The 22,592-nt window shown below is 42.8% G+C and overlaps 2 protein-coding genes across 4 annotated transcripts; one reads left to right on the top strand and one right to left on the bottom strand.

Annotated features, from left to right (window-relative positions):
• The first annotated feature begins 1,161 nt into the window (after positions 1-1,161).
• On the top strand, positions 1,162-2,413 carry LOC136501849 (AT-hook motif nuclear-localized protein 19-like). The gene has a single exon (XM_066497376.1). The coding sequence runs from the start codon at positions 1,305-1,307 to the stop codon at positions 2,106-2,108; it is 804 nt and encodes a 267-aa protein (XP_066353473.1). The 5' UTR covers positions 1,162-1,304; the 3' UTR covers positions 2,109-2,413.
• A 4,883-nt stretch (positions 2,414-7,296) lies between these two features.
• Positions 7,297-16,585, bottom strand: LOC136547875 (uncharacterized). 3 transcript variants are annotated; one of them, XR_010781790.1, is made up of 14 exons: positions 16,415-16,585; positions 16,211-16,300; positions 15,742-15,864; positions 14,943-15,110; positions 14,465-14,551; positions 14,199-14,323; positions 12,453-13,259; positions 12,264-12,380; positions 11,983-12,123; positions 11,798-11,878; positions 11,570-11,698; positions 10,187-11,117; positions 9,502-9,647; positions 7,297-7,641 (listed from the first exon to the last, which is right to left on the bottom strand). XR_010781790.1 is itself a non-coding variant. In XM_066539590.1 (12 exons), the coding sequence occupies exons 1-12, from the start codon at positions 16,433-16,435 to the stop codon at positions 10,367-10,369; spliced, it is 2,640 nt and encodes an 879-aa protein (XP_066395687.1). In that variant the 5' UTR covers positions 16,436-16,585; the 3' UTR covers positions 10,109-10,366. The 3 variants fall into 3 exon arrangements, 1 of the variants encoding a protein (XP_066395687.1); XR_010781789.1 differs by lacking the exon at positions 7,297-7,641 and having other exon boundaries at positions 8,181-9,647; XM_066539590.1 differs by lacking the exons at positions 7,297-7,641; positions 9,502-9,647 and having other exon boundaries at positions 10,109-11,117.
• Positions 16,586-22,592: the final 6,007 nt, after the last annotated feature.

The raw sequence follows: 22,592 nt of genomic DNA, 5'->3' as shown, positions 1-22,592 counted from the left end.
AAAGGGTCAATTGGCAAACTGAGGGGTATAATGATTGGATATATCTCGGTAGTAGGCTTAAAGAGCATGAGACAAGTGCAGATCATGTTTTGAATATGACCACTTGGTATGAGTTACGCAGTAGGTTGCAAAGTGATTAAGCTATTGACAAAATTGCTCAGTGACAACTTGAGAAAGAAAAAGACCACTGGAGAAAAGTATTATTCAGAATTGTTTGCATTGTTAAATTTCTTGCCAAGCACAGTCTAGCATTTCGTGGTACTAACATCAAACTATATGAAGATAGCAACGGAAATTTCTTAGGTTTGATAGAGATGTTGGCTGAATTTGACCCAGTTATTCAAGAGCATGTTCGTCGTATTACAAGTGAAGAAACTCTACTTCATTATCTTGATCCAAAGATTCAGAATGAGTTGATCAACTTGCTTGCTTCTGCTATTAAGTCTGAAATTGTAAGGAAAATAAAGAGAGCAAAATATTTCTATGTCATACTTGATTGTACCCCCGATGCAAGCCACCAAGAATAAATATCTTTAATTATAAGATATGTGGATTCATCTTTAGATAATATTTTCATAGAAGAATCCTTTGTAGGATTTTTAGACGTAAATGATGCAACCGGATAAGGACTTTTTATGTGCTAGAGAATGAACTAAAGTGGGATCTTGATGTGACCTGGTTGAGGCTCATGCGCGCGACCAAACGCCCCCTTAGCGTACGAACGTACACTTGGCACTACAGTGCGATAAACAGTAGCAGCTTAGCCACTGGGCATCCACTGACCGTACCGTGTATATATGGCTTTGGCCTTGTTTAGTTTCCCTAAATTTAGTCCCTATCCTATCGTATATTTAACACATACATGGAGTATTAAATATAGACTTAAAAATAACTAATGGCATAGATTGCGACTACTTTACGAGATGAAATTTTTAAGCCTAATTAATCCATGATGTGACAATGTGGTGCTACAGTAAACATGCGCTAATAATGAATTAATTAGGCTTAATAAATTCGTCTCGTGAAATACCGAGGACTTAGTGTAATTTAACACCCGAGGGGAAGGAATATGAAAATCCCGAGGAGAAGAAGTGCATTCTATTCTATCTATATAGAGAGAGGCATAAATAGCCGCGGAGAGCTAAGCCGGCTATAGTTTCGTCGCGTCCCGACCATTTGCTGGCTAGGTAGCTGAGAGACTGCCTGCCTCCTGATTATCTCGCCGCGTCGTGTTCATTACGGCTACGAAAATAGTAGGGCTGGCAAACCGGTGGCCGGCCAGCGGCAGTGCGGCGGCCGAGGAGATGGGGAGCCTCGACGGCCACTCGCTGCAGGGCCACCACGGCTACGCCCACTCCCACGTCGGCGCGGGCCCCAACAGCAGCAACAACAACGACGAGGACGACGCGTCGCCCCCGCCTGCCGGTGCCGCGGCGGGAGGCGCAGGTCCTCGCCGGCCGCGGGGGAGGCCCCCGGGGTCCAAGAACAAGCCGAAGCCGCCCGTGGTGGTGACGCGGGAGAGCCCCAACGCGATGCGCTCCCACGTGCTGGAGATCGCCAGCGGCGCCGACATCGTCGACGCCATCGCGGGCTTCTCCCGCCGCCGCCAGCGCGGCGTCTCCGTGCTCAGCGGCACCGGCGCGGTCACCAAAGTCACGCTGCGGCAGCCCGCGGGGGCCGGCGCGGCAGCCGTCGCGCTGCGCGGCCGGTTCGAGATACTGTCCATGTCCGGGGCGTTCCTCCCGGCGCCGGCGCCGCCGGGGGCCACGGGGCTCGCCGTGTACCTGGCGGGAGGGCAGGGGCAGGTGGTGGGCGGGAGCGTCATGGGGGAGCTCATCGCGTCGGGCCCCGTCATGGTGATCGCCGCCACGTTCGGCAACGCCACCTACGAGAGGCTGCCGCTGGAGCAGGACGCCGAAGAGGGAGCCGTGCTGTCCGGGTCGCCCGAGGGCGGCGCCGCCGCGCAGCAGCTGGAGCAGCAGCAGAGCAGCGGCGGGGGTCCCGTCGTGCCGCCGTCCATGTACGCCGTCCCGCAGACGCCGCCGCACGACATGTTCGGCCAGTGGGGGCACGCGGCTGTAACGCGGCCACCGCCGACGTCGTTCTAGCTAGCGCTAGATGCACCTGCACCTGCACCGGCTGCTGCCGTATCTCTCTCTACCTTGCTCAGTTAGATTTCCACTTCTTCGTTCTTCCCTAGGTATTAGCTAGTTACATTAGCTCGACTACCCGCGCTGTTAATTAATGTGCCATGGCATGCATGTGTGATCTTTTCCCATTTCTTCTAGTAGCTCTCTTCTATTTGGAGCCTGTGGAATCAATGTACAATTCCTATTTGCGTATATCGGAATCGGTCAATGTTTACTTACATGTCAATCTATATGCAGTTAGCATTGCATTAACGAGGTAAGCGAATCAGTTCCATAAGTCAATCTTCATTCTTTTCATCAAAAGAAAAGCTTTGTTCTTTTGTTCTGCTATGCTTGATTTTACTAAAATAAGTTGCTAACTACTAAAAAAATCTGTTGATCGAAATAGTCCAGTTAGCTTATAGCCTACCTTATAGCTCAAATTAAACTATTCAACTACTCCGCTTATAAAAAGCTATTTAGCTCCAACTATTGCATCTTATAAAAAGTTCAGCTGATCCAAACGGATCCATATATCCTACAAGAAATTAAGTGTCATATATATTGTCATGAACAGATGACCCCATTATATGTTTTTTGTTGGTTTCTCATATTTCATTACAGTTCTTTTTTTCTTAAGTATGATCACAATCATTTCAATGACGAATTCATGTATTTGAACTTTACTGTGAGGAGATTTGCTTATCTTGATGCTCCATTTTGATAGTATATTGCTTCTTAGATCAATCTAACTTCTCGGTGCTGATGATACATCCATTTCATGTATACCCTTCTCCGGTCATTAATATACATGACATTAGCACAAGTAAACTAGTACTCTACAAATTTGCGCTAATTTAGCTGTGTCCTAACGTTATGTATTAATGATTGGACGGAGTATTTGCCTTGTTACCTCTATGGCTATATTTCACACCCTGGTGTTCTTCGCCGCCATGCACCGTGAGCAAGTACAGAAGTGCTTGATATTTTTTGACATGTGTTAAAGCCATCTATATATGTGATTGTCCAACCAGTGGTGGAGAAAATTCATAGGACGAGTCGATCGAGTTGCATGTGTTGGGTAGATGCGTCGAAGGTTAGGGCAGGGATTCTTCATCAAATGTGGTGGAATGGAGGGGTGGAAAAAGAAGGGAGCATACAAACGAAATAAGTGTCAGAAAACCATCACCCATGTGCCTGTTCGCCTTGCTAATAAGTCATGACCGAAAATATTGATGACTGATTTATTGTGAGAGAAAAATAATGTTCGTTGGCTGAAAAAATACGACTTATAAGCTAAGCGAACATGACGCATGTATGGGCACTCCAATTTCTTTATGTAAGACATGCACAGAGTCATCCAACCCGTGTTTGTTTTGATTGAATATGGGTACGAGAAGAACCTTCTAGAGCAACTACTGGCAGGCGCAGTATGCAAAAGAATTGGCCTAGTGTTAAGAAATAATTTAGCCTTGTTTAGTTTTTTTTCTAAAATTTACTCCATATCACATCGGATATTTAATATATAGACTAAATAAATAAATAATTACACATATTACGACTAATTTGCCAGATGAATTTTTTAAGCCTAATTAGTTCATGATTTGACAATGTGGTGTTATCGTAAACATGTGCTCATGATGGATTAATTAAGCTTAATAAATTCATCTAGTAGATTACTGACGGATTATGTAATTTGTTTTTTTATTAATATCGAACACCTCGTGTGATACTCCACGTGACACTTGATATGACGTTCCTAGACTTTCCTCGCTGGATTTAAAGACCACACGAGTACAACTATCAACGGTGCTGGATTTAAAGACCACACGAGTACCAACTATCAACGGTGATGTAGCACAACTCAATTTACCATTTTTGTGATACTCCCAGCACAGTCTGAAAACATGACCGAAATTCGCGGGTCAGCAAAATTCCAGCCGCTCCGAATCAAACGTTGTATTCTTGTCTGCCCCCAAGAAAAGCCCCGTCCCGTCAAGAGCTTACGCTTGTTCTCCCACTGCTGGTCTACTGCTTGCCCCATTCGTTCCTTACCCCTTTTCCCAAATCAGCTCACCCGGCCCGGACAGGAAGAAATGCTCTAATCTCATCACGGGGCAGTAGTAGCAGGCTAGCAGCTAGCTCGTTCCAAAAAATTTTCACCCAAAGTATCACATCGAATCTCGCACCACATGTATGGAGTACTAAATGTAGACAAAAAAAAAACTAATTGCACAGTTAGATGAGAAATCGCGAGATGAAACTTTCGAACATAATTAGTCCATAATTAGATACTAATTACCAAATACAAACGAAAATGCTACAGTATTCAAACAGTAGCCAAACCCAAAAAAAAAATTGGGAACTAAACGCGCCCTATACCTTACCTGTGTCAGCGCCGATGGACTTGGTTAAAGCTAAGGGCCAGGGCATGGAGACAGGGAGACGGCGACACGGCGGCACTGTGCCCTGGCCCCTGGTCCCCACCGGACACTAGCCGGGCCCGGGCGAGGTGAAACGAAACGAAATGAAGTGACGGGTGTGTGAGTGGGGTGCGCGTGTCTCTGCCTGCCTACACGTTGGAAACCCACACGAGACGAAAGGGATCGGATCGCTCCTGTTCTTCGCCCATCTTTGGATGCTCGTAGAACAATGCCATATATGTCCACCACCGTCTCCTCACACACGCTCTCACGGCGTCTCACACACTAAACTAGACAGACACACGGTCGGAACGAACCTTCGTTTCGAAGCCTATTCGCCTTGCTAGTGCTGCGTGTGATTTCGTGGAGGGGTGATGAAGGCATATCCCGTTTACCCAACTCTTGCTCCCTCGCTCACCTCACCTCAGCTCTCTGGTGCTCCAAAGGGTGGTAGGGGTGGGTGTGACTCTGTCATGCTACAATGGATTTCCGAAGTGTGATGCAAGTTGGCGATGCCTGTCCCGTCTTGTTGACAAGGAGGCATTCACATCGGACCTGACGTTGTTCCGCACGGCGGTCGCGCCGCCGGGGCCCTCCACGACTGTGCGCGCGTCCCGCTTTGCCTAGCCCGTTGAGGAAGTAAAACACTAAACCCTCTCCCTCCCCGGCTCGGCTCGATCGCCCCCGGATTAGGCTTGACATTTCTACCGATTTGACCTCGCCAACTTCACCTCCCTCCAGACCCACCACCGCTGCGCCTGCGCGACGCGCGCCTCCAGTCTCCATGCATCCACGACTAGCGTACGCGGTACGCCCCTGCCGCTGCCGTTGCGAATCTGCGACCCACGGACACGGAGGAGAAGGCGCGCGACTGCTGCACGGGCGTCATCAGTGACCGAGGCGCGGGGCCGCCTTGTGCCGTTCCGAGCCGACCGTTGGCTTTGGCTAGCGCCTAGCGGGGGGACGGTGCCACGTGCTGGCACGGGGAGGGGACGCGACGCGACGCGGGGTCGGCCTGGTATGGCCGCGCACAGGCACAGCCCAACCTCCCCCTCCCCCCTCCCCACGCCGGACTGTGTCTCTTTGGTCTTTGGCTGGGGAGAAGGCGCGCACGCAAATAATCTCGTCAGAATGAAGAAAAATGCGACACATGCGACGCGCACGCGGTTATTACTGATCCGACTACCGAGTCGGAGGAACGGTTCGGGTCCGTGTCAATGCAGGCAGAGGCAGGAATGAAATGACCGAGCCAAGCGCCCAGGCGTCTGCCGGTCGGCGGGCGAGTTGCTCGTGACGTTCAGGGCCTGTTTGTTCAACAGCTACTACGGGATGATGATGGTTAACAACGTCCCAAGCACTGTGAGAGCGATTAGCCCGGTTCCATCCCATACGACACGAGTGCGACTTCAATTGTCCCGGTGCATGCATCTGTGCACCGTGCCGCTGCTCCGTCCAACCGGCTATCGCTTCCGAAACAGGGCATGATGATCCAAAAAAAAAGAAAGTCCAAACAACTTGCCATACTGCAGAGTGCAGAAGAACGTGGCCGCGCTTAGCACGGCATGACGCGGCATGTGTGGCTCTGACGCCGAACGGGGCTAGCGCGCGCGAGCGGAGCGGCTGCAAGCAGTGCCGCTTGCATCGCGCGACACAGGAGCCATGCTAAGCGCCTGGAAACAGCGGGCGGAGTTGGGACTTTGGCGAGGGCTGAGGGGGAGGGGGACAAGGCTGCCGCGTAGCACAGGACCGGGTGCCAGCGAATGGAAAGCAAAGAGCAAAACACCGGTATTGATAATCTGTTGGAATCGGAACGGCAAGTGGATGACGTGCGCAACTGTAGATTTGAAATGACGAAGAGCGGTTTTAGTGATGTATAAAGGGATATCCATATACAATGGCGAAGCCATGGCCCATGGGCATAGAGAAAGCAAAGCCTCTGCGATCATACTGACGTCTCGGAACAAGAAATAAAAGGCACGAGCGAAATGGGATCGCTTCGCGTACAGATCGTCACGCTTCACTATCAACGAAATCTCAACCACCGAGCCTATCCACGTGACACTCCTCACCCTTTCCCTTCAGGAAAAACTGAAGTCATATTTAGCTCACCAGCCTCATCTCCTGTGTTTAGTAGCCTCCACATTTTTAAATAGATAAAAGGAATAATCATATATGCGTTCACTCATATGCAGTAAACTCGATAGCTATAATTTAATGACCTGGTAAGCGCGCCAAAATACCAGTATTGCAAACTAAACGACTCCGACCTTGCTAGTTATGCATAGGCAAACAGTCTAGTGTTACGTTGAGATCACAAAAGCCATACAAGCTTTGACATAGTCATACAAACAGCACCAGTCACAACAGTCTTGCGCACTAAAAGAGGAATGTCCAAAGGTATATACTAAGATATGCTGAAATGTGAGACTTAATATAAACTATTAAATCCCGCATATTATCGCCGTATTCGTTTGGCTTATAAGCCGTACTTTTTTCAGCCAACGAACAGTATTTTTCTCTCGCAACAAATCAGCCAACAGTACTTTCAACCATGACTTATCAGCCAAGCGAACAAGACATATATTGTTAACATTGCGAGTCAATGAAAAACACATGTAACTTTGACAAGGACCAAACAAGAACAAAGACAACTTTGACAAGGACCAAACAAGAATTTGAGAAGGACGACCATGCACGAATACACCTTTGGTAAATGGGTAAATAAATAGGTTGAACCGTTGAAGGGAAACATTTGGCATCCATAAAGTGATGTATAATGTAAATACATAGAAACTGGTCATACATATAAATTGGAACACTGAACTTATATAAAAAAAAGTTCGATTCTGCATAGGATTGCACTATTAACTTAAACTCAATGTAAAGAATCATTTTCTAAAGGAGCAATCTCATGCGAAGCCATGTGCAGCAGGCATACAACTTTGTCATTCGAACTCAGATTCCACTGGTCGCTACTGTTGGCCCACTGGCGACTAGTGGGAACTAAATTCCAATTACCCTCCAGTGAGTTAACGTGACAGCACGCCAGAAATTTAGTGTCTCATCAAATAATTATTTTGCCGCATAAACTGAATTTAGGTAACAAAAAATAGCAATCAGAAGCAGATTGTCCACAACCAAACAAAGCAACTAAATATTTTGTCCACACAACCCAAGATAAGGTCACAGCACCTCAAAATTACTTAGATATGCAAGTCTATGCAAGACGCAGTGTAAAGCATGTCAGTAGCATGCTACATCCCAAACAACGTAGCGAAGGGAACAAGCGCACGTCACACTTACGAGCCAACATCAAGGATGAAGTGACCCAGACACAATGAGCAAGTGAAAGCATGATTTATCTACCCCTTAAGAATTGGACGAGCTCCAAAGCTCTACCAGTTATATAGAAAAGAAGTGCATTAGCATCCAATTTATGTCATCAATCGACCTTATTTATTCAACTCAGTTTTGCATTATCCATCGAAATAGAATATGCAGTGACATTCAAAATTTCACTAGGCATCTTCTGAATAGATAAGGGCTCGACATCAGGTCAACACCACAAGCTTCAGATGTAGTTCCTCGAAATCCTTTGCTTAGAAACCTTCAAAAACAACCTATATTCATTCTGTCGCATACCCGTTTTATTGATTGCTCTGTAGTCAGAGTGCTTCTGTAGGGAATGTAGGTTTAAAGCAAAATGAAGCACTTGTATAATCTCTTGAGACGGGCAATGGCTACTTGGCCTTGTTGATCCAGAATTGAAAACTCCCACTGAGCTGGTAGACTTTCGGCACTAATGCTAGGTGTACAAAAGGCTTTCGAGTACTGTGGGAAGGTGCTTGCGCTATATGGACAGTTACGCTGGTTCCATGCCAGAAATAGACGGTACGATAACATTACTGAGGAACACTGGAGATGAAACATTCCAAGGTGGTAAGGCGAGGACTTGGACAGCATGCAGGTTACACGTTCCAATGCTGAGATGTGAGGTGCAGGTGGTGATGATCACCCTGGGTTATGAGCTAGAGTTAGCGCCCTTAACAGGCTCTCCATGACCAGCTCCACTGTGCTGAGATGTGAGGTGCAGGTGGTGATGATCACCCCGGGGTATGAGCTAGAGCTAGCACCCTTAACAGGCTCTCCAGGACTAGCCTACACTTGTAAAAATACAGGTCGGTCCTCCAACCAGATGTGTGGATACCGAGGCCACCTTCACAACCTTCTCCCTTCTATCTTTATTAGTCAGGTAGAGCAATTCGCTTGAGTTGCTCAACTATCCCTTTGCCCGGTTCTCATGACACGCTATGAAACCACCACCGTGCTAGCGGCATTGTCGTCAAACGTGTGTGACTACTTACAATTTGTCATTTCACACCAAATTAGAAATTTTTCAGCAGGCCTGGCGGCTGCTCCTATGAGGTCATATTTATTTTCACTTTGGGATATTTCAAATTCTCTCAATTGGGTATACAATTACTAGAACAAATAAGAACACAGAATTACCAAAATCAATAAAAATTGCATGCGTAACCTAAGTCAACACAGGACACTGACCCAAGGAGAACATGGAATTCCCACTGTTTTTTTTCCTTCTCAACACTGGTTAGAGTATCATTGAAACAGCAAGTATAGCCTAAGTTTGTGGACTAAACCTAGAGCCCATTAAAATTCTCTGATGCTACAAACTGTAGCATTTCATCTTAGGTGGAAGATGATTTCTGCAAATACTAATTGTAACTCAAATCACCAGCTGGTTTGCTGATTCAATATATGTGAAAGAATGTGGCACATGGTATTTTTTTCTTCAGTCAACATTAGAAATAAGTTACTGAAAAATAATGATGACTAGCAGTCTAGCACCCTAGGCATTGCAAATTATTAACTGCTTGGAATATTTTGCTGGTAAGAACCTCGTAATCAGATATATTGACTGTTGCACAAACCTGAAACTAAGCAGCACCGACCAAACAACTGGTAAGAAGGAATGCTTTAGCAGATTTTCCAATCAATATGTTACCAACTTGTTTTTGTTGAGGCGTTGATCATATCATCCTGAAGAACATAAAAAGCTTGTGCACATGGTGCTAATCTGCCAATAACCCAAATTCAAATCAACAAAGTGACACAGCAGCAAAGTGTCCACAGAAGTGGAAAAATTAAATAAGCAGGTACCATTGCACAGCAAGCGCATGGCAACTATGCCCACATTCAAATTCAGTAAAGGGGCGTACCCAGTGCAGAGAGCTCCCGCTCTGTGCGGGGTCTGGGGAAGGGTGTCAGTGGCAAGCCTTACCCTCGCCTGTGCAATGCGAGGAGACCGCGACTCGAACACGGGACCTTCCGGTCACAGGCGGTAAGACTCTACCGCTTGCACCAGGCCCGCCCTTCCACATTCAAATTCAGTACTGGGCCTTAATTGTTGTTACTTTTCCAATAAATGAGTAGTGTAAAGATAATTGTGCAAGATTATATTTTAACAGCACGACAACACAACATCATACACTAGTAAATAAACTTATCAGAATATAAGTTCACACTAATGAAAAAAAGGGAAGCAAATGCACACATAACATAAACATATCCTTTTCAGGGTTATGGTTCGTACAAATCTGTAGAAGCAAACATTACCAGATAACTGGCTGCTAAGCCTGAATGCAGCAGCATCAAGGAAACAGCTCAGGAATCCTCAGATCAACTGCCACGTAAACACACAGAACATTAAATAGGTATCATATAAGCACACTTCCATAACATTGAGATAAACTCTTGAAAATAAAAATTCAAATGTGTCGCAAGGAATTTCTCAGGCTAGTTGTTGATGGCTTTCTTTGCTCTAAGAGATTCAAGGGCCTTCTCGCGAAGTTCAATTTCTAGTTTCTTCTGATCAGACTCTTCTCTGACAGCATGAGAACCTCTTTTCCTAACAGCAACATCTGAATCAGAATCCCGATCCTTCTCAGAGTCTGAAGGCACAGTAGCAGTATCAGTGTTCTTTAATTTTTGTTTGCTGGCATGGCGTTCCGCCCTTCTGCGGTGTCGCTCTTCACGTCTTCGACGTCTTTCCTCTTTTCTTAGCCTCTTCTCTTCCTTCCTTCTCCTCTTTGCCTCTTTGCCATCAGGCTCAGAATCAGACTCAGAACTACCATCATACTGTTTCCTATGCTTATGAGCTTTCTTGTGCCTTCGCTTCTCAGAGTGGGATCTATGTTTGTCAGTTTCTTCAGACCCTGAACTACCGGAATCAATGTGGCTATTACCATACGTTATTTTCTTAGTTTTTTTCAAAGGACTTCCATCTTCCGAGTGGGAGTCCTCATTGACTTTAGATAAATATTTCTTTGCATCAATAGCATCATCAGACTCATCACGCAAACCTCTCATGACAAGCTCACTGTTTCTACCATCCTTTGACTCATCATTTTCACTTCTAGTAGGGGAACGCTGTTTCCCACGAGGTTCTTCAGGAGAATCAGTTTGACGCTTTGTTCTTCTACCGACAAACTCGTCTTCTGATGATTCTGACAGTTGATCAGGGTGTTTCTTCTGGACACCCTTGCCACTGGAGAACAGAAAACAATATCATAAAATTGCTGAGAGGATGCACATTGTGCTGCAGCAAGATGATGCTTTCTGATTGAGATGCAAATGTGTTCAACTAGATTACACATAAATTATGACTGACATCATCATAGTTACTAAGTGAATTATATAGCCATAAAAATTGCCACCGCTACCAAAATAATAGGTGTTTACTTGGTCAGTATAAAACTTTTCAGACAAATGCCCTTCTACTCGAAATGGTTGAAAATAACTATATCAAAGCATACATCCTCATCTGAAATTTATCTACAAGTATTCAATTCAATTTTCAATGGAAAAAAACGAATAAAGGTGCTGTACTGTACAGTAGCAGGGAAGTAGTGTTATCCAGTGGGCAAGGAGCGCATTCGAATCTAGCAACCATCCAATTTTGTCTCAAGAACTAAAAGCGTTTAAGAAAATGAATCCAACCTCTGTCGTAAACTGAATGGAGATTTTTCTCTAGGGCTTGAGTCACCAGCACCGATATTCTTAAGTTGCAGACCTGCCGAGAAATCCTTTGTTTTCCTACGAGCTGAATTTGCTTTCCGGGCATTCTCTCTGAAACAAGAAACAAGAAACAAACAAGAAAAGAGAAACAGTATATTCAGAAATGCTATAAAAGTTTGCAAGTGCAATATAGGAAAATATGGCACCAACCTAGCACGACTGCCTTCTTCATCTCCACTTGTATCTGTGCTGCCCTGACTAGGTATAGGTTTGCCTGAGTTCTTGAAAGAGCTGCCAAATAGAATATGAACCTCTCTGCATCAAAATATGTTCTCTAATCTGTGGGGAAAAGAATATGGACAAAAGCATGTACAACACAATGTAGAAATACACACCTATCACGTGTGGAGTTCCTTTCTTCATAGTTAGGAGACCTCAAGGATTTTGACAATCTATGCTCAGAATCTGGGGAATGATGGCCACCAATCCTTGCACCATCCCTATCATTATCATCATCTGATTTTTGCTCTTGTCCCCTATGATAAAAAAAAGAGAGGTTGTAAGTTGATAGTTTTCTGGATACAGGTAAAGAACATATCTACAATATTATTTTTTGTTCCATAGGTAATATTGGCCGTAAGGGAAGCTTGTCTCTAAATAAAACCATGCATATTACCTTGGGTGCACATCTCTGTCTTTCATGGAAGGGATGCCATTTGTTTCTTTCTCGATATCTCTACTTAAACTCCTGCGAGAACGATTAGGACTCCTGATAGTGTTCGGACTGATACTCCTGCAAGATTTGGTATATCACAATTGGTGGCTGATTCCAGAGAGGTGGAAAAGAAATCTGGCTACAGCTTACCTCCTTCCCTGTGGAGACGAACGACGATTTGCAGAACGAGTCTTCGGTGAACTTGGCGATCTCCTCCGGCGTTTTGGAGATGGGGACCGACGTCTTATTGGAGATCGAGGCCATGGTTTGCGGCTTCCTGGAGATGGGGACCGTGGCCTGCGCCTTCCTGGGGACAGGGACCGTGGCCTGCGCCTTCCTGGGGATGGGGACCGTGGCCTGCGCCTTCCTGGGGATGGGGACCGTGGCCTGCGCCATCCTGGTGATGGGGACCGTGGCCTGCGCCTTGCTGGAGATGGGGACCTTGGCCTGCGCCTTCCTGGAGATGGGGACCTTGGCCTGCGCCTTCCTGGAGATGGGGACCTTGGCCTGCGCCTTACTGGGGATGGAGATGGACGTCTACCTGGTGAGAATCTGCGTCGAACAGGAGACCTTCGACTTGTAGGAGATGGTGATCTCCTTGGTGCACGAGCTGGTGAACGACAATGGCGAGGAGAAAGTGACCTTCGTGGCCCAGATGATGGTGATTTTCTGCGAAGAGGAGACCTCCGGCGTGAAAATGGGGATGGATATCTTGACAAGGAAGGTGACCCTCTCCTTGAGTAAGGTGATCTCCTTCTAGAAATTGAAGGTGTGCTTCTTGGAGAATGCCTTCGGGGAGAAACAGAACGTCTAGGTGAAGTTGAACGCCGTGATGATCTACGGTGTCTATCAATAGAGCGGGAACGCCTAGGAGGAGAACGAGAATTATTTCTGGGAGAAATAGATCTTTGCCTACCACGTGGCGACAAAGATATGCTCCTCGATCTGCGACTTCCCCTGGAAAAGAAGAATCTATAAGGTTCCCATGAGTAGCTTGCCTCTGTTTATTGCATACAAAATTGCTTACTCTCCACAGAATAATTAGGTTGAACACTTTGGTAGAACTGAGGTTGACATATCTCAACTTTCATTTTTTTTAAATACAAAAGGCGTGAACTTAATAAAGGGACAAACATCATTATATAGCATCTTTTTATAATACTGATATAAGAAATATCCACCTTATAAGTAACACATCAATCAAATCAAACGCCATGATAAGGTCATAGAAATCCAGTTCATACTTAACACTGGTAAACCGATTGCACGAATCCTGCATTTGGCATGTGAATATCCTTAACTACAAGCAGCATTTTTGTGGCATCCTTACGATTTGCGAAATCAGGGCCCAACGCCCACAATTACTCACTGATTCAAGATGAAGAATTTCCAAAGGTCATAAAGATTGGTCATCTAGTATGGACTTCTGGTCCACAGAGAAAAGGATAACTACCACCTAGTAATCAGGCTACTCAAGAAGAAGACATCGTTGAGATACTTCCCATTTTTTATCCAGAATATCATGACAGATTAGAAAGATTCCAGATCCAGGCATTCTAATTGAGTATGTTTATTTAATACCAATTTGCTATTTTACTGTTCTAAAAATATTTGTTGATGCATTCCTAAAAAGGTTTACTAAAAGAAGTGGACTAAAAATTTATTGGCGGTGACTTTGTTACATATAAATCAGATATAAGCTGAACAAGACAACAGACAAAATACACAGATGGGCATTTCAAGGAAGATAGATATTCATAACGCAAAGGTTAATATACAGATAGAAAAGGATCTGGTTTACCTTAATATGGGCACATAGCAATAGCATCCAATGTAAAGCATGCATCAAAGTCATAGTGAAAGCCTACAAGGTTCTATGGGAAACTGATAACGGACCTGTTCTTTGGTCTTAAGCTGCGCTTGAAATCATTGTCTTTTTCTTCATCGGCATTGAAATTTGTACTATTTAAAGCAGAGCCAACTGGATCACCATAGGATCTTGAGTTACCAGCATCCCCATCCTACAGTAGTTGAAGTAAATAACGATATGAACCCAAATAATCGGAGAAGCTATCTGAATGTCATCAGAAACACAAGGTGTCACAACATAACTGATAACCTAAAATCAATGATACAAAAACTGGCAGAAAGGGATATCTCACCGTAATTTTGTTCTTTTCCAGTTCTGAGTCCCTTCCCTCTTTCTCTCGCTTCTTTTGGATCTCATGTGCAATCCTATCATCCTCTGCCTGCGTTAAGTAGAAGGCTTTCACATTTCTTAAAATGGAATATAACTAACATTTCTCGACGATGTATGAAAAATGTTCTGATTTCACCAAACAACAAATTAAAAAAAAAACAGTAAAACACTAAATACGAGCTAACTGATTGTCTTTACAATCATATGTAAGGAATGGAGAAAAAATGTTCTACTCCTCCACGGAGTTTTGACACAAAAATGGTCCATAAAAATATAAAACCTGTCATATGAATGAACTATCATTATTGGTCACGCAGTACACAAGGACCGAAAAGCCATAAACTCCAATCATAATTATCTGAATTAGTCGAGAATAGCATATTCAATGTTGGACCAGCCATATGGTGATGGTAAACTAGTATGTTTTTATTGAAACAAACCTTTTTCTGCTGTATCTCAGCCTCCTTTTCATCCAGAAACTGTTGAGGCACCCCACTGGCATTCTGCTGTGCACTGAGGAGGAGGCTCCAGAGCTCCTTCATGAACTTCACTGTGTTCTTCTCCATGAACCCTGTCAGCTGGATCTGAATCTTCTTTCCATCCGCTTCCTGCCATTAAAAAAACAAAGGCATAAGCACACCTCATTGCCATCAGCTACCATCTTTGATACAGGAAAATTAATTTTAAAAATTTGAAGAAACAATCCAGCTATCTGTACTTGACTTCAGATAACATTAACAAAAATCCAATTCTACAGCTGAGCAATATTGGACCCCCAGATCAGTCAGAAATACAACCTCCCAACAGAAAGATAGATTTGTCATCAGGCACAAGCAACTGTTCCAAGACACAACATGGGACATTGTGTGGCTACAAGACAACTAAGTCATAGTTGGAACTTAGTGAGACCAGAAATTCGACAGTATTATCTTCACATGATTGGTAAGATTCTCAGGTTTGATTTAACTCCTGAACTAAAACATAATACCAAGCCGTATTTCAGTCCCAATTCCTGAGCTAGACCACAAAATGGCTGCTCTGTAATTTCTGAGCTACAGTAGTCAAGCTGATTAGACTAAATCAGCCCTATCTCGGCGTGCCCTACGTGTGCCAGGTTTCTTACTGCTTTTCAATTTCAAAGACCAAATTCAATCAAATTTGATACATGCCGGGCAATATGCATGCAGAATTCAATAAGGACAGTATTAACAAGCAACATTGCTGGACTTGAATAAATACCTTCTCCTCGAGGAGGCCATAGATGAAGTTGATGAGAACCTCGTCCTCGAACCCAAGGAGCTCAGTGACCCGCTTGGCAATCCAGGGCTTCATCACGTCCATCTTGACCTTTGACGTATCCACCTATCACCAACCCCAAGCACAAAATCACCAAATCAGAGGAAGCCCTTGCAGACAACAGCTATATATATCCCTTAAGCATTCTGCGCTCAATACAGCATACTCTGTCGTTCTCGTTTCCCGACAATCAACTTTAACAAAATATATATTAAAAAATATTATTATTTATGATACATAATTTGCATCATTGGAAAGATCTTTAAATCTAGTTTTTTAACAAATTTATTTGGAGACACAAATGTTGCACATATTTTGTACAAATTGAGTCAAAGTCGTGTCACGGACGCCGAAAACGACAGTTAAATTGGGACGGAGGGAGTAAAGGGTATGAGTGAAAGAATGAACTAACCAGATGGTCGAGCTCGGGTGCGAACTTCTGCGTCTTGAGCAGCTTGGCTTGCTTGTTGGAGAAGCGCGTGTCCTGGTCAGCGGACGTCCCCTGCGAAAAAAAAAAACACGGCACGGCCTCTCTCAGTAACAGATCCGACGAGAACAACGGCGACCAGACGAAGCGCGCGCTAGGTAGATCGGGGAAACGAGCTCTGTGACTTACCCTGAAGAAGCCGCCCGACATCTTCGCTGACGCCGATGCGGCAGCCGCCGCCGCCGATGGAAGAGACGGGACCGCAGTGGCTAGGGTTAGATGGCGTCCGCTAATGCGGCTTGGGAGTTGGGACTTGGGAAGGGTAGGCGACTACGAGACGAGGAGTGGGGCTGAAGCGGGGGCGGCCACGTGACGACGTGACGACGTGAGGTCTATTAGGCAGGCTCCCTCTTCGTGGGCCAAGGCCCGATGTTGTGGGCTTTTCTAGGGCCTGTTTGGAATGCGTGATTTTTTTTCTATTTCTGCGTTTTTCCTGTGAAATTGAACTGATTTCTGTGAAATTCCTGTGCGATTCCTGTGAAATTCCTGCATTCCAAACAGCCCCTAGTTCCTAGCCCGTTTGCTGTTTGGGCAGTCTGTGAGCCTTGTGTGAAAAAAGTCTAGGTAACCCTCGATTTTCTACCCCTGAATTTACCAAAATCGATTAAATAACCCCATAGTCAATTTTGGACAGTGATTTTGCCACGGTGACGGTGGTTTTGTCTTTTTTATTTATTTATTTCCGTTGAATCTTTGAAAAATCATAGTAAATAAAAAAACATAAAATAGAAAATCCAATTTTGTTGGACTTTACGTGAGTAGATCTACACAGTGAACATATAATATGGTATGCTTTAGTGCACAGTTTTTGCTATAGCTTTAGATCTATGCTTTTTTATAATTAATTGAAATAATTCATAGCTACAACTTCTATAGTCCAATTGTGGTGAAATTTTTATAGTGGACTAGTTATTGTATGCTTGAACTATAGTAAAAATTTCATACTCATTTGATCATGTATAACTTAGTTATAGATAAAACATAGATTTAACAAGCATAAATCTAAATAAACCTATTAATAAGATATACATGATCCAGTTAGTATAAAATTTTTACTACAGCTCAAGCATATAATAATTAGCCCACCATAAAAATATCACCATAATTGGACCATAAAAGCTGCAACTATGAATTATTCTAATTAATTATAAAAAAGCATAGATCTAAAGCTACAGCAAAAACTTTGTACTAAAGCATACCGTATTATATGTTCACTGTATAGATCTACTCATGCGGAGTCCAACAAAATTGGATTTTCCATTTTATGATTTTTATGTGATTTACTATGATTTTTCAAAGATTTAGTGAAAATAAATAAAAAAAAAGACAAAACCACCGTCCAAAACTGCTTAGGGGGGTTATTTGACCGATTTTAAAAAATTCAGGGGTAAAAAATCTGATTTTATAGTTTGGGGGTGAAATAGTCAACCCTTAATAGTTGTGGGGGTTATGTAGACTTTTTCCACGTTGTGTCGTAAACTTGTGATCCGTTTAGGACGAGGGCATGTTTTTTTGTCATGGCCCGACATGGGTATACTGCCAAAATTGTGTTACAAAGTTATATTGTTTGGTTTGTGATCATCATGTAAAAATGATGAGAATATATGAAAAATTGGTGTTTTGATGGTAGTCAGGTCTAATTTTTATTGAGTTGTGACTATGACACGTAGTTTCCACTTGTCATTACATTTTCTTCAACGAAGAATAACCTGGTGAAAAAGTATATAAAATAAATATATGGTTTAGTAAATATTAAAACATTTCTTAAGTTTGGTAATTCAAAAAATTCAAACCACGTGCAAAATAACGAGTGCATGCCATGTCATCTCGGATTGGCTAGCCGAGCTAAGTCGGGGTCACAGCTTGCCCACATCAGATCCTGTGTTGGCACTTGGTAGCGGGAGCCAAATTTTTATGGGCCGGTCACATATTGAGTTAGAATCAAACATTAGTCAAATTTTTTGGGCAGCCAAATTATTTTGACCAACTTTAGCATCAAACCAAACATACTCAAACCAAACAAACCTAAGAAGATGTAAATACCAATTCATTGGCTTCTCAATTTCTGATGTTACAATCATTTACAAGTTGGAGGCTTATTTGTGATTATGAGGCAAAGCGAGGACATGGGTTCAGGAGAAGGCAACTGACATAGAAACTTGTCACAGGAGGCTTGCACCATAGCAAAGCATGCCAATACAAAAAGTGTTTCATCAACAAACATTAATAATTGTTGTTTACTAGGTTCCACGAGAAATAGTTTGACTGAGGCCGCCTTATTGTTCATCACAAACTCTAGTGATCTTCGCCAAGCAATTATCCACCAACCTAGTGTGAGGAAGGTACTGTATCTTGCAGTTGGGATTTGTCCCCATGAGCCTGTGGAGACCAGAAGAAAAGAGTTAATTTAATTATCTGGATATAATTTTTTTAAAAAAAGAATATCGATGTTTCCTTAAACCTCTATTGACGGGAAAAAAATTTACTATCCTCCGAACAAAATTTGGGTTCCATTTACTATCCCAGTCCTATTTTCTTGGGTTCCATTTACTATCCCAGTCCTATTTTCTTTGCTGGTCCAAGCTATCCATAGTAAGAGCATTTTCAAGAGTTTCTAAAACCCACTGCTAATCTTAATTTTTTTGGCAAGATTAAAAAAACTGCTCTCCAACCACTCCCAACCTCACCTCTCAATCTTTCCCTCCTCACTTGGGAAAATAGACCTGATTGTGCCAAAATGTAGGCATGTCTGTCGATGGGCCAAGGATGTGTGGGAAAGAATAAAAAGTAGGATAGGGGTTCTCAATGCAAATATACATGAGAGAAAGAAAGATTAAAATAGTTTAAGTGATTTAGAAAATAGTCTAGGATCCCTGATGCAAAATTGTCTTCTATATGTTAGGAGTAAGATTTTGGAAACTATTGAAGAAACTCAACAAATATGCTCTCAATATTTCTTTAGCCACTTAGAAAACTCATTGATTTACCAACTGTTTTTTTAACTATCGGAGATGCTCTAAGATATGTCTTTTTTTCTTCATGTACAAATTAACAGGTTTTGTTAGACGACATGATTTCCAATTGTAGATAATAGATTAAGATTTTATTGGACTATGTAATTAACTATGATATTTTTATATTTAAAAAATTGTTGATGATATATATAAGAATTGACATATCAAGAATTCAATTAATATTCTCATTGCACTTGAATAGATTTTCATACACACTTGCGTGTCGCACGTGCATATTTGCTAGTCATATAAAGACTTTTGACAATTTCAAGTTGCACAAGAGTTATTCATACAACCCATGCAATTCCACGGGTCACCCAGCTAGTTGGGTTAAATTGGAAAAAATCATGATTATTCTTTACCACTGCACAACGTGCAACAGCAGTCAGCCTTTGTAGCAGCTCTAATAGATCTTTATATCCTTTCTAATTTGTAGAAATAGAGATTTTGGTAAAAACACTCTAACAATCTTTTTAATTGGATATCTAAATATAAACATTCTCTATTTTGGATTTAGAATTGTTGGCACCCGGACGTCTGATCGGATACTAAAAGTGCATCTAGCCCTTTAGTGAGTTTTGGATGATTAAATGACAACGTGATTAAAGGTCTAACCCGTTTGCTAAGTGTGGACAGGTAATAGGTTATCTCACAGGTACTTAATGAAAGCTAAAATGATATGTTGTTGTATAAACAATCTAGTTTAAGCACAAGACAACAATGCAAATAGAATTCATGCAAAGGCTTATTTATTGTGGGATTTTTATATACTATGTGAAAGCAAGCCTAATAAAAATTAGTTGATGAGACATGAGGGATTGCATATGGAATGGTCTCATATTTGAAGCTTGCTAAATTGAAATGAAAAAGATAATAATACAAATGAATGGATGATTCAACACAAGATGTGACTTGATGGCTTAAGATGGTAAAGATAGCAAGGAAAGGCTTCGAGGTACTAAGCAAGGGTGAAGGGCAAGCGACGGCTTAGCGGCCGAAGAACCTAGTTAGTCTAAAGAATAAAGTACTTGTATTTAGTTAAGGTACTAATCAAGCTATGATGGTCATATTGATGTGAAGGATCAAATCTATATTGGACAAAGTGTTGGAGGTGACTTGATGCATTTGGAGTTATTCATATTTAGTGAATGGAATCAAGTCACGTGCTCAAGTGAAAAGGATTAATATCAACATGTTGGCACCCTCACTTGATGAAGATTGGAATACATGGCTTCGGTTGAATGAGATGAACTCAAAATGTTTAAATTTGTTATACTTTTAAATTTAAGTAAATAAGAATACCGTACTATTAAGAGGGATGCATCATGTTGATAGATAATGTTTCATAAGTGCTCAAGCCAACCTATGTGACTTTTGAGTGTTTGAGAGACAAAAGAGCTAACCTGTTTTTGCTGGTCTAGCAAAACCGGACGGTATTGATACCAGACGTGTCTGGTATTTGCCTAGCAATGGTAATATTGTTGATCTCGGGTTGGTTCGTCGGGAGTTTCGATGTGGGTCCGGAGTTCCGAGGATCGGGAGTTTCGACATCTCGCGCTTAACTGACTTGGAGAGTTCACTATGGTGGTCATACCGGACGTGTCTAGTATGGATGGCCAGAGGCCAATGACTAGTTTTTAAATGCCATGAGGGTCAGGAGTTCCGACGTGAGTCAGGAGTTCCAATGGTCGGAAGTTCTGGCATGAGTCGGGAGTTCCGACACCTCACATACTTTAACTTAGTTACCGTAGTTTTCAAATGTGCTGAGGGTCGGGAGTTCCGGCATTCATCGAGAGTTCTGACGTCTCACAACATCACTGTAACTCTGTTACCGTTGGCGTAGTGTAAGTCATATCCGGTATGCATACTGGACGTGTTTGGTATGACAACGACTAAAACGGCTAGTTTTTCTAAGGGACTATAAATACCCCTAAGCCTCTACCTTTGGAGGCTGCTAATTCTACTGATACACATATATGTTTTTGAGCCTTGCCAACTCTCCCAAACCCTTTCTTAGTGAGTGTGTGATCCAAATCGTAAAATCCATTTATGGGTTAAGAGAGAATTTGAAAAAGAGAGAAAGCCACCACTTGAGCGCTAGTGTATATTGTCTATTTCATGATTTGCATTTATTACTCTTGGACTCTTCGGTCCTAGACGGTTAGGCATTGCCGGAGAGCACCCGAGAGATTGTGGTATACCTCAAAAAGTTTGTAACGGTTGATTCCGTCGCCTCGGAATCAACTAGTGGAAGGAGAAAAAGGAGTTGAAAAAAACTCTGGCTAGAGTGACTTTTGTGGTACCCTCTAGGGCTGACCTTCGCTGGGTCGCCCGTAGCCCCCTCAATGGAGAGTAGGACTCGAATGAGTCTGAACTTCGGTAAAACAAATATCATGTCTCAATTCGTATTTCATTTGATATTTGTGTTGCTCCAGCTCTTGTGCATGTTCTCTGTGTATATTGTTATCTCTAGTAGATACCTATAGTTTGGCTTGAAGATAGAAATCAAAAGGAGCAAGTTTGGGGCTGCTCTGCAGAAATCGTGTATATCGGACACGTCCGGTATTTCCTACCTATGCTGAAAATGTTTATTATCTTTTCTAACTTTGTGTCGTAGGGTTGTAACTTCTAGATATATTTTTTATACCTTGTTTACTCTGTGGCTAACTTGTAAGGGGTGGTATTACTCTTTAATTTAGAGTTTCCAATTTGAAAACTCCTTTTTCTATTTGTTTTCGTATTTAATGGTGTTAATTTTCAGAAACACTTATTCATCCCTCTCTAGGCGGCATCCTATGCCCTTTCAATTGGTATTAGAGCAAGGTTCTCACCTAAAGCTTCACCGCCGTGAGAAAAGAATGTCGACGCCTATCGAGTTGGAGCTGGTGCTTCTCTAAAATGATGATTCAAACTTTCTATCTTGGTCAATTCATGTACTCAATGTTTTTAGGGATATTAGTTCTCTTGTTGAGCATATTGTAGATGCAAGCATATCTCTTCCTATAGTTGATTGGAGCAACTACAAAAATTTGTCAAAAGAGAAAGAGCTATGCGTGCAACTCAATGCTCAAGCTATTAATGTCATGTTGAGTATATTGAGTGTAGAGGTTCAAGATGAGGCAATCTTCAATGGACAACCACCTCCGGAAAGTGCTCATCTCATTTGGACCATACTTTTTGATTTATATGGAAAATCCAAATATGATGATGCACTTGAGATCGAGTCAATGAAAATATGTCTATTGTGTCTTTATGCAGCGAAGAAACCTCACAAGATCTCAAGAGCGTTGAGC

The sequence above is a fragment of the Miscanthus floridulus genome, chromosome 1 (assembly GCF_019320115.1).
Source record: "Miscanthus floridulus cultivar M001 chromosome 1, ASM1932011v1, whole genome shotgun sequence".
Taxonomy (NCBI): Eukaryota; Viridiplantae; Streptophyta; class Magnoliopsida; order Poales; family Poaceae; genus Miscanthus; species Miscanthus floridulus.
This window is presented reverse-complemented; position numbering and strand designations above follow the sequence as displayed.